Source organism: Chiloscyllium punctatum, chromosome 5 (genome assembly GCF_047496795.1).
Source record: "Chiloscyllium punctatum isolate Juve2018m chromosome 5, sChiPun1.3, whole genome shotgun sequence".
NCBI lineage: Eukaryota > Metazoa > Chordata > Chondrichthyes > Orectolobiformes > Hemiscylliidae > Chiloscyllium > Chiloscyllium punctatum.
In genome coordinates, this window is record NC_092743.1 from 39,642,546 (window position 1) to 39,654,787 (window position 12,242).

A 12,242-nucleotide genomic window follows, 5' to 3' on the forward strand; every position below is an offset into this window, starting at 1 on the left:
CATAGATTCACCATTGTCTGGCTGAAGAAGTTTCTCCCTATCTCCATTCTAAAAAGTTTTCCCTTTTCTGTTAGGCTGTACACTCAGGTCCTGGGCTTAAAAGAAACTCCAGTCATGTAACTCCAGTGATTATTTCAATAGGGGCTCAGCAACTCAAAATGAAGAATAAACAGCCTTGCTGTTGCTCACATCTGAAGAACCTCTGGCTGTTCTGCATGTGAACCTACAATATAACAGTAAGCTGATAAATGGGTAGAATCTCACATGGTTCTCTTACCCCATTAATATTTCAGAGGATGCACTATCAGAGCTGATTCTCCTTCAGCCTGGGACCCCGTATTTATTTATTGCACTTGCAATGTTCAGTTGAGGCAGCATTCAATGTACCTTATAGTTGAACCATTGAGACACAAGTACCTTCACTTAAAGTAAAGGTAGTTGTGCCCACCTGCAATTTAGCTGGGAAATATTGAACTTATTCTGGGACTCAGACCAGTCACAGTTCAGACATCCATCCTGACCACTTCGATTAAAAACAGATTAGATTTGAATGCTACTTAGCATTAATGTTTCCCAAGTTGTCAGTGAGTAAAGCATGCAGACTGTAATGCTCATTTACACACAGGAATAGACCATTTAGCCCTTCATGCCTGTTGTACTAGTCAATAAAATCATGGCTAATCTGTACTTTACCCTCATACCTGCCTTTACTCTGTATCCCTTGATAATTGCATTGAATCAAATTAGTCTCGATCTTGAAAATGTAATCTGTTCTACAGACACTGAAAAAGTTTGTTTATGGGAAATAATCATGACTAGAAAATGCCATAATATTGTCCATCCCTCAAGGAGGTGGTACAGGGTGTGGTGTAGGAGGTCCAGATTTTGACTAAAACTTGTGAAAATGTACTTTGTGAATGGTGTTGCTAAATGACCTGGCTCCAAAATGAAACATCTGCTAGTTGTTCTGGATTACTGCAGAGGAAATGATTTATCTCCATCAGCTCTGGTGAATCTATATAGAACTTCCTCCTGGGCCAACATAAGCTTCCTGAAGTATGGTATGCCAGAGGACACTAGCCAACCTCTCTCTAAATCAGAGATCATTTATTCCGCTTTGATCCCAGTCAGAGGTTCACTCTCTAGGTTCACATATGAACTGCCCAGTTGAGTGAGAGTATTCAGTGCACATTAGACAGGACCAAAAGAAAAATGCAATGTTCAAGTGCTCCAGCCACTCCAGCACCCTGCTAGCTCTCCAAACCTAGCAGTAAATGCATTCCACACAAAGCAACTGTCAATACCATTCAGAAGGTCACAGCCTTTCACTTTTGACCTCTGCAAATCTGAGCTCATTGAAGCTCTGCTTACACAGAGTATCACATTCTCCTTCAAAATTGCTTTGATCTCAATTAAAGCCATCTTTTGTGTGCAGTTAATGATGGATGGGGACAAGTAGTACAGCAGTAAGAGTAGCTGAGAACTCAGCAGGAGCAATGCTAAACTCGGGTAAGCCATTTATAGATGCAGAGTGATTCTACTGCTCCCCCACCCAACAACTTCCACATTTATACCAGCACAGACCGGACAATGATGACTCCACAAGCAAATACATCATTATGACAAAGAATGGACAGTTGTGTGGAAGCTGGTGCCTGTGGAATCCCCTCAGAGAGGAGAGGGCAGACCCAATGGCGGGGGCGAGGGGCAGAAGAAACTTTACACTTCGAGTTCTATGACTTTCTATTCCATGAAAATAAAGGATATCAGCAGATTACTTAACATACAAGTAAATTAAACCACAGGCAAACTGGAGGAAGTGAAACTTAATATTTCAAAATGTTTATTTGGAATAACAAGATTATTTTAAAGAATATAAAATTTCTTTGTCAAACACAATTAAGTAATGACAAGACGATGAAGATTAAAATGGTCTGCAACAACTCCAATGCAGAAACCCCCGACTTCATCTCTTCCTGCTCAGGAGAAAGTTCCAGAAAACAGCATCAGCCAAAGCAAGCTGACAATTCCTCAGTTTCCAAAATTCCAGATGTTTATCATTTACACTTGATCAATAAAAAGTACACTGATACACACAAAGATAATGATTTGCCTTAAATTGGCATTAAAGACAATAAATCATTGGTAATACTTTGTAATGTTGTACATAGGTTGATAATTTAGTTAACATTGCAGTCATTGTAATTTTCTGTGCCTTAACATTACTTTTTTTTTAAAAAGTGACTGATTTGTCCACTTGAGGGCACAAAACTCAATGCCGACCACTGTAAAGCTTTTATTTTGGTCACAGGAAAAGCATCAAACGCAGGGAAACAGCATCCATTACACTCCATTCTCAAATCTAACCATAGCACAGGCAACACTGTCAAACAATGCTCCCAAAATCTCCGCCAGGTGAATGTCAACCAAGGATCGCAAGTTCTACTGCTTGCTGCTTTCTGCTCAATTGTCTTTGGAAATTGGAAAGTATTTGTTGTGTTTCTCATTCCACCTGAAGTAGGTTGCCCCATAGTTGTATTAGTTCTGGTCTGTGGTCAGTTATGCTGTTTTCACACCAGAACCTGGATTGAGACTTGCAAAGTCATGTCATGCAATATGAAGGAAAAGTGCACTGACTGCAGACAATTTTCAAATTGGGTTTTGCAGAGACTAACACTTTACAAAAGTTTGCCATTCCCAAGGTAAAACATGCCCATGCCCCCAGAAAGTTACATTTTCAAAAATAGTGCCTCATAAGTCAGTTTTTGGCTGATTTCTTTTGGCCTTGAAACATAGTTCTCCAAAGCCACCAATCCCCTATCCACCCAAATAACCATATATTGTGTGGGAGACTGAATCTGAATCTTTGCAAAATATTACAATTCAAGGATCACAGTCAAGATTCTATTAATGTATAGTTCTCAAAACATGTGTGATTTCAGCCCATGTATGGATGGGGCAAATCACTCTGCAGATCACCTCCTAGCCCACTTGCTTTCATGCACTATTGCAAAACAAGTCAAAATTATAAAAGAGGGTGGTGTTGCATGAAAAGCAGTTGATTCCAAGCTGGAGTGTTTCAGCCCCAGTCCTGGGATTCATGGTCAACCACTTCTTCCTCCTCAATTTCTGCTCTGCAGTGATGAAAATCTGATTACGTATTTGTACAATGCAACAGCACTGTGAACTCTGCTTATTAAATGACAACATTGTGCAGGTTAGGTGAATTGGCCATGTTAAATTGCACATAGTGTTAGGTAAGGGGTAAATGTAGGGGTATGGGTGGGTTGCGCTGTGGACTTGTTTCCACACTGTAAGCAATCTAATCTAATTGTTGTTGCTCAGATCTATGATAATGGATGCTGTGCAAATCAAAGCCAAAACCAGTCTGGTTGTGAGAAGTCAAGGCAATGGTGGGGATAGGATTTCTGGCCTGTTGCCTGCCCTCAGTCATGCCAATATCTCTTAGTGACTTAGTCTTGAACCAGGTTATAGGAGGCCTGGAGAAAGCCCGTGGACCACTACAAAACCATTGAACTTATAGATACTCCAATGGACAGCCAGGGACTGAACATTTGCCGATTTTCTCCCCCTCCCCCTCAGAATATAGGTAGTGTTGATCACAAACTTAGCAACTTTCCAGCTTTAATGCAGCATGGACCCGTGACTCCTGACTGGTGCCACATTGTCACATCCAGCAAGGCCATGGTCACTTTAAATGGAGTTGCATATCCAAAAACTGAAAAGCTCATATGTAACACAAAGGCTCAGCTACTTTTGCAGCCAGGCTTACTGTCTAGTCAGGCATTTTTTAAAAAATCTGTAACTGTTTTGCAGGGAATGACAGCAATAAGCAGTTATTTTGAGTGTAAAGCACCCAAACCACACACGCCTGGTTTAGGAATCTATTGGTTTTTTTTATTATCAGCTAAAACACCTCAAATACACATGGAGTGTAACCAGGTCTGTAGATTAACTGGATATCCAACCCAGAGGTCTAGAAAATGACATTAACTATCTGAATCCACCTTGGTGCCAAGAACGACGAATTCCTCCCTCTTGTGGAAAAAGGAGGTAGCTTTTGCTTACTGTCCAGTAGCACCCACCCATCCCTCAGTGGGAAATGTCCACAACAGTCTTTGTTCATCTGAGAAAATTGACTCAAGTGTGATGCCGTTTCAAGCTGAAGTGTTCACTGACATTTGCTAGCCCAGACAAAGATGTCACTGAAGTGAGGTAGGAGAGAAGACACTAAAAAGGGATTTATTTTATTTTAAAACTTGTTAATTCACAGGAGCAGAGCTTTGCCAGCATTTAATGCCCATTCCCAATTAACCTTGAGAAGGTGGTTACCTTTTTGAATAGAAGTGTGGCTCACTAACCACTGCACAGGATCAGGAATCATGCACATGGGTGTAGGTCTGAAAACACATTGACAGAGGGGCACAAGGATGTCAAGATTCCTTTCCCATCAAGCATTAGTGAACCAGACAGGATCCTACAATAATCTGCTGGTTTCGCAGTCACCACTTTCATTCCTGATCAATTCATTGAATTTAAACTCCGAAGCTGAAATGGTGGCATTTGATCTCATGCCTCTAGATATTTGGCAAGAGCTCAGAGTACAATAACATTACCAAGACCCTGGCTTACCCCAACTAGAGAAGACTGTCAGCACCTTACAGAAAGGCAAGGAATTGAGCAAAAAAGAAACCAGTAAAATGGAGCAGACTGCTCTGCCCATGCAGTTCATGCATAGGATACTGTAAAATGAAACAAATAAAAACTCACATCTCAAAACATTCTAAGATGTGGGCCAATGGCAAGACTTCATCCACAGTTTCACAAATTCCGTTCCAATTCCCACACAGCCAAACTGATTGTCTCACCATTTTGTCCTAGCTAAAGTCAAGAGGTTTTCTCTTTGAAAAAGTTGAAGAGACTCTGCACATTTTGAGTCTGGTGTGACCCCCTTTCTGCTGAGACAAAAATCTTCATCACATGACGGCTGAGGGTGGGTGCTGCTCTTTGTGTCACACTAGAGAGGTTACTGCTGACTCAGATTTTAGACACTCCACGATGTCCTCCCTCTCCATCCTCCTCAACGCTTTGCAGAGTACATCCAAGTTGCCATTGTCCCTCATCGACCAATCAGACAGCAATGTGTGAGCTGGGTCCTCTCCACGGCCAATGGTGGCCACCCGTTCCTCATCATAGCCCAGATGACATGCCAGGCTGCGCCAGTCAGCTCGGCTGTCATCCTGACTCTCCAGCAGCTGTTCAACCTCTTGCCGTTTCTGTAGTGGGAGCTTGCTGTACACAGACGGGTCAGCACAAACAACTGATGGGAGAAGGGGGAGAAAAAGAGAAGCAAACCTGGTTAGGCAGTTAGTTGCTGATGCAGGAACCACAATTCAGTGTCAACATCTGACATCGCATTGATGAGACGAAAACAGGATCCCTCCAATTGAATAAAACAAGTAACTGCAGACGCTGGAGATCTGAAACAAGAACAAATTGCTGGCAAAACCCAGCAAAACTGGCAGCATCTATAGAGAGAAAGCACAGTAAACATTTAGAGTCCAGTGACTTCTGAGGAGTTGTCACCGGACTTAACATTAACTAAGTCTTCTCTCCAAGGATGCTGCCAGACCTGCTGGGTTTTGTCAGCTATTTTGGGTTTTTTGTCCCAGAATGGATTACAGGCAAGAATCTAAATCAAGGGATTTAGGTATTTATAGGGAAAAGATCAGCAGGTATCCAGGAGGTTGCAGCTAACTTGTGGCATCTTGCGTGATCATAAGTAAAAATGGGGACATCTTCCTTGAAAGTAGAACCCAACCAGAGAGAGGGCGAGTTTATGAAACAAGGCCACTCCACTATTTTGACCCTTTTTCCACACATCTCAACCTGAAATCTTCAGTCATGGAAACTGGGAAAGTGCCCTTCTCTTGGCTCCCACCAATGGCTCAAACTACTCCAGGATTAAAATGTCCGATCTAACTCCCTATCTTTCTTATTAAATATGGGAACAGTCGAGATTGGCTATGAGGCACACACAGACTTCAATAAGCAGCTCATGCATGAGGGATTTTCACAGCACAGTCAATGTCAGTCACTGCCAGAGCTGTTGTACCTTTACTAAGCTGTGGCTCATGGAGGCTGTGGGTGTCGACAAACACTCCGCTGTCACCGTGCAGCTTCTCACCTTCAGGTCCCACGTCAAGCTCACCAGCTCGAGCTTTCGCCAGCTGCTTCTTCTGCTTACATGTGTTCCAGCTGTAGGCAGAGAACAAGAGAGAGACAGAGAGAGAGAGAGACAGAAGTGTAAGAGTCAGGAAACTGATATTAATGCAGACAGAGGCTAATAGTGGGCAAATTGCAAGCAAAAATAAGAGAAAGAGCTGATTGCAAGCAAGAGTGAGAAAGTAAGAGGAATGGAACAAAGGAGGTGAGTGATAAATGATGAGGAAGAGTGAGAGCGCAGAAGAATTGAAAGAAAGAGAAGAGGAAAAATAGTTCAATTGAAGGAGCAAGTGTGAAGGCTGAAGCAATGTCAAAACTGAGAGATAAATCAACAAGTGAGAATCTAGGAAAGAGGAGATAGATTTGGCTCATGAAGGGGGGCAGCACATGAGAATAATACAGGCAGTGGGACAAGGCCTGTAATCAGGCTCATCCACAAACAGCAGACGCACAAAGTCATCAAACTACATTAGTTAATTAGACATCACTTCTTCCCTCACCTTCACTTCCATCCCCCTCCTCCACCAATTCATCACTTTCCTCTTCTTCCCTGCCAGTCAAGTAATTTAGGACAGACCAGGAATCAAACCCCAGGCCTTTGGAAGCTCAACCTTATGCTCAGTGGGGACATCCCTTCCTTTACACAGGTGGAGGGACACACAAAACAAAAACAAAATATGAAGTGGAATTTGCCCTTTCCTGAAATCAAATCCTAATCTCAAGTTAAATCAGCTATAAAATTCACCATTTCACAGTGACATAGATCACAAGTCCCATGATGACTGCTGCAAGGATGGAGAAGTAAACGGGAATGATGTCCTTTCCCGTATCATGAGCAGTGAAGTTGACCGTGCCAGATGCAGGTTCCACAGGATTTACAAACGTGGCATCGTCTCTCACTGGCTCCACCTGTGGCCTCAGCAGCGATGAGTTTTTGCCTAAATGGGCAGGAGGAGGGAATGAAAACTACATTTTAGATCCGCTCTGTAATAAAGTCACTGCAAGCAATTCCAAGTTTAAGAAATGGAGAGCTGAAAATCAAAACAGTAGGTGCTGGAACTGAAAAAAATATAAGCAGCATTTTGGATGGAAGAAAGACTGCGATTATAGGCTATGATCAGAAAACCATATACATATGATGACAGTCTAAATGTATTCAGGAGTGTGTTTTATACTGACATGTCGATGGTCTTATAAGGAATGGCTCAGTTCTGGAACTAATTCTGGGGAATGAAGCCAGACAGGTGTTCGGGCTGGTGACGGCAACCACAGCATTGCACATTTTCAAGTTTGTTACAGAAAAGGGAAAAGACTGTCTACAAAAAAAGTGTTTTTGGGGGGTTGTGGGCGGGGGGGGGGGGGCAATCTAATTAAAGTAAGGCAGGATGTGGCCAAAGTGTACTGGAAATAGCTCGGTGTGACGTAGTCGTCTGTGTGCAAATTGGAACTGGCAAGAGCACAGGCCCAACACACTCCTTTTAGGGTAAAATGCAGGAATGACAAGCCCAGACAGAGCCATGGATTTCCAGGACTATTCAGTACTGGATAAGAAAGGAAAGAGAGAGGTTCCTAGACAAGTGCAAAGGGAACAAACCAATGGAAGTCCTGGTGGAGTACAGTAAGTGCAAGGGAAACTTAAAGCAATTAGGAGAGCAAAGAGTTTCATGAAAAACATTGATGGGTAAAATTAGGGAGAATCCAAAGGCAATATATAAATAGGGGGAAAGAGGGTCTGAGCAAATTAACATAGCGAGTGAAGAGACATTGGAGGTTTCCGTGGGCTTGAAAAGTGGAAACAAATCTTTTGAGTTTTATCCCAGCCTGCTGTGAGAGGAAATTATAAGGGCTCCGACCCAAATTTTTAATTCCCCTCTGGGCACAGAGAAGGGGCCAGAGGACTGAAGGACAGCTAATGTGGTTTCACCTTTCAAGAAGAGTGGTAGGGATAAACCAGGAAATTACAGATCAGACCAGGGAGCCTCCTAATAGGAACAGGGAAATTAGTGAAGAAAATCCTGAAGGAGAGAATTAGTCTCCACTTGGAGAGATATATTTTGGTCAGGGATAGTCTGCATGGCTTTCTCAGAGGGAGGCCATGCCTAATAAATGTAATTGAATTTTTTCCAAGGATGTGGCAGATGTATAGATGAGGCTAGTGCAGTTGATGCAGTTTGTATGGATTTCAGCAAAACCTTTAACAAGGTCCCATATGAGAGACTAACAAAGTAGGCAGAAGCACATGGGATCCAGGGTAACTTGGAAAATTGGATCCAAATTGGCTTAGTGGTAAGAGACAGTAGGTCATGATAGGAAGCTGTTTGCTTGATCAAAGACCAGTGTCTGGGGGCATATCACAGGGATCAGTGCTGGGTCCCTTATTGTTTGTGATACACAAATGATACAGAAGAAAATGTGGATGAATTGATAAATACGTTTTACAGATGACAAGAAGATTGGCTAGGTGAGGCAGCTCTTGGGCTACAGGAGAATATAAAAGGATTGGTGAGACAGACCAATAAGTGGCAGATGGAATTTAACCCTGTTAAGTGTGAGGTGATGCACTTTGGAAGTAACAAGACAAGGGCATACTCAATAAATGGCAGGACAGTAGGAAGCTCAGAGGAACAGAGGGATCTTGGGATGATTGTCCACACCCCTGAAAACAACAGAGCAGATTAATAGGGTAGTTAAGACATACAGGACTCTTGATTTTATCAGTCATGGCATAGATTACAAAAGTTGGGAGATTATGTTGGAGCTGTAAAAACAAACACTTTGGTTAGGCCATAGCTGGAGTGCTGTGTGTAGTTCTGGTCACTGCAGGATAAAAGATGTGATTGCGCTGGAGGGAGTGCAGAGGAGATTCACCAGGATCTTGTCTGGGATGGAGCGGTTTAACTATGAAGAGAGGCTGGATAAGCTCAGATTGTTTTCTTTAGAGCAGAGAAGGCTGAGGGGGGACCTGATTGAGGTGATGAAGATTACATGGGCATTGACAGGGTGGCCAGAAAGCAACTGTTCCCCTTAAAGTATTAATAGGATTAGGGTTAGAGAGCATAATTGTAAAGTGAAGGGCAGGAGTTTTAGAGGGGATTTCTAAGACTTTATAGGGATTCGAGGAAAAATTCTTTTCACCCAAACAGCACTGGGAATCTGAAATGCACTGACTGGGAGGGTCGCTATGGCAAGAAATTGCAACTTATAAATAGTACTTGGATGGAGTGTATTTGGAACATTCAAGGCTATGGGCCAAATACTGAAAAGTAGGACGACTGCAAATTAATTTTGTTGGTGAAGGCACAATGGGCCAAAGGGCCTCTTCTGTACTGTCTGATTCTATAAGATATAGATTCTTGGCTGCAAAATTCCTCAATTTTCCCTTGTCTCTCTACAACCAAGTGGATGTAGAGGTATTGGCTGGACATAGAAATTCTCATTTTTAGTAAGATCAGTGTAGTGCTTCCCAGAGGGAGTACAGCCCAGAAGGGATTATGGGTTGAAACAGACAAGGCGTCAATCAGAATTCAAACCGCAGGCCTTACTCAGGCAGACTGTGTCAGAGGTCCTTTGGCACTCTTGCAGCACAAACTCATCTTTGTCGCAAACCCGACATGGCGCACACGGTTGGGAGTTGCTTGCTTTCTCAGAGGAGCCTTCAGGGCACAGCTCACACTTGACATTTTTGTCCCTGCGGCATTTCTCCAGCATCTGAAAGCCCTGGGAACAGCTCCTGCTACCAGGCTGCAAGTAGTACCCTTCCATGCACTGACACTGGATGTCAAACGTGGCAGTACACAGGGACACAACCTCCATCTTATCGGGGCAGCTTGAGCACAGCTGGCAGCGAGAGAAGCTGGCACTGGGTGAGAAAGTCACACCTACAATTCAACAAAGCAAGGAAATGGAATTAGTGTAATCCAGGAACATTCCTAGCTTTAACTCTGAGCCCCTCTCCTACCAACCCATGCAGTTAGTAAATAGAAAAGCATTTGTAGTTTTCACAATGCCCCAAAGCCACTGAAGTACTTCGCAGCCAGTGAAATACTCATTACTGTACTCATTACTGTAACGTCGGGAAATCTGACACCAAAAATGTGCACAGCAAAATCTTAAACTATCAATACACAGTAATGGGATAATCTGACATTAATAGAAAAGTAACATATGTTCAGGAGCCTGGGAAGTCTCATCTGCTCTTCTTTGGAATAATGCCACTTTATTCCCTCCAACCACCCAAATGGCTGGTCCTGGGTAGGGGTGGGCCTCATCCAAACGAGCGCACCTCCAACAGTGCAACACAATCTCAAAACGTCCAACACAGGTTATAGGTTTTACTCTTTACTCATTCACGGGGTGACAGCTTCACTGGCTAGGCCAGCATCGATCGCCCATGCCGAAGAGTCAATCACATTGCTGTGGGCCTGGAGCCATATGACGGCCAAATTCTACCTGGGTGACAGATTGATTTCCCTAAAGATCATGGAACCAGAAGGGTTTTTTTTTCAGAAAACACAACAAGTGCTCATTGGTTTCTTGATGAACTTATTGCTGAAACTAGATTCATTAACAGAATTTAAGTTCCACTAAATGCTGTAGAAGGATTGGAACCCTGTCCAAAAGCATTAGAATAGGCCGTTGGACTACACTCCAGTGACTTTATCATTGTACCATCACCTCCCCATAAAACCATTAAGGACAGCAGACAGGTTGAAGAAGAGAAAAAAAAATCACACTGTATCCTGGCTTTATTAATAGAGACATAGCGTTCAAAAGCAAGAAGATTAGGTTCAACTTCTTAAGAAACTGGTTTGGCCTCAGCTGTAGTAGTGCGTCCAGTTCTGGTCACTGCATCTCAGGAAGGATAGAGAGAAAGTAAGAAGTAATTTCTAAGACTGGTTCCATTAGGAATTGTGCTTCTGACAAGAGATTATTGAAAATTTGTAACTATTTCCCTTGGAGAAGAGAGCTGCAAGGAGATCAGATTATCAGGCTTCTGGACAGAGTAAACAGGGGAAAAATGCTTCCACTCACAAAGGATTGAAAACAATGGGCACGGATTTGAAGTAATTGCTAAAGGAGGATTTAAAAAAACAACACAGTAGGTGATTAGGGTCCAGAATGTACTGCCAGAGAGCATGGTGGTGGCTATTCAGAAGAGTAATCAAAAGAGAATTAAATGCTAATTGAAAAGGTGCAATGTTCAGGTGGGGAGAAGACAAGAATGGCACTAAGTGAAATGCTCTTTTGGAAAGCTGGCCTTTATCTAGGTAGAACAATCCTGTGATTGAGAACTAAAGCATACATGGTAATTTCGAAACAAGACAAGTGCAAGGAACAATACACACAGCTAATGAAAGGGGAAAAATGGTGAAGCAGAGAGGTAAAAATAGACAACATTACCTCAAGAGGTTACAGACTGACTGCAGACACTTACCATCCTTACAAGGCTGACATTGAGTATTAGTGATGTTACACTCTTTAATGACACCATGACCTACAGGGCAGAAGTCACAGCAGTCACCCTGCAACGTAAATTGTCCACTAGGGCAGGAGTCATCCGCCAGCACCTGGAGGATCAAGGAAAGAAGGTTAAACAAGATAGACCAGCAAGGGCAAGGACATCTTCTTCCTCCTTAGGATGCCCAATGTACATCATAATTACTGATCTACACTCAAAAAGGAGCCTTTCATTTGACAGTCTCAGCGAGTATGCTAGGATATCACGGTGGCCATGTTCAATTGAATCCTAGATTCAGGCAATGAAGAACCAGCACAAATTCCAATGATCTAGTAGGAGGTATCTAATGGGCAAGCTACATGAACATTGAGTAGAGAACTAAACATTCCCTGTGGCTAAACATCTTGCTCACACAAAGAATGGCCACAGTGGCAAGATGCCACAGTGAGACACAAATGAAAAGGGTGGGGGGGGAAGAAGAAGGGGGTTGCAGTTGGGGTCCGATCTATATCCACCTACCTACTACTGCACTGGAGTT

General features: G+C 42.9%; 1 protein-coding gene across 3 annotated transcripts in view; it reads right to left on the reverse strand.

Annotated features, from left to right (window-relative positions):
- Positions 1–1,826: 1,826 nt before the first annotated feature.
- Positions 1,827–12,242, reverse strand: part of nradd (neurotrophin receptor associated death domain) — a 30,137-nt gene continuing 19,721 nt past the window's right edge. For 2 of the 3 annotated variants that reach the window (XM_072570083.1, XM_072570084.1), the window contains 5 exons: positions 11,681–11,813; positions 9,789–10,124; positions 6,992–7,184; positions 6,137–6,279; positions 1,827–5,341 (listed from right to left, as the gene is read on the reverse strand). In XM_072570083.1, the coding sequence (XP_072426184.1) occupies positions 5,034–5,341; positions 6,137–6,279; positions 6,992–7,184; positions 9,789–10,124; positions 11,681–11,813 (1,113 nt within the window). In that variant the 3' untranslated portion in view covers positions 1,827–5,033. The remainder of the gene's footprint in view (positions 5,342–6,136; positions 6,280–6,991; positions 7,185–9,788; positions 10,125–11,680; positions 11,814–12,242) is intronic. The other variant, XM_072570085.1, reaches the window with a different exon arrangement.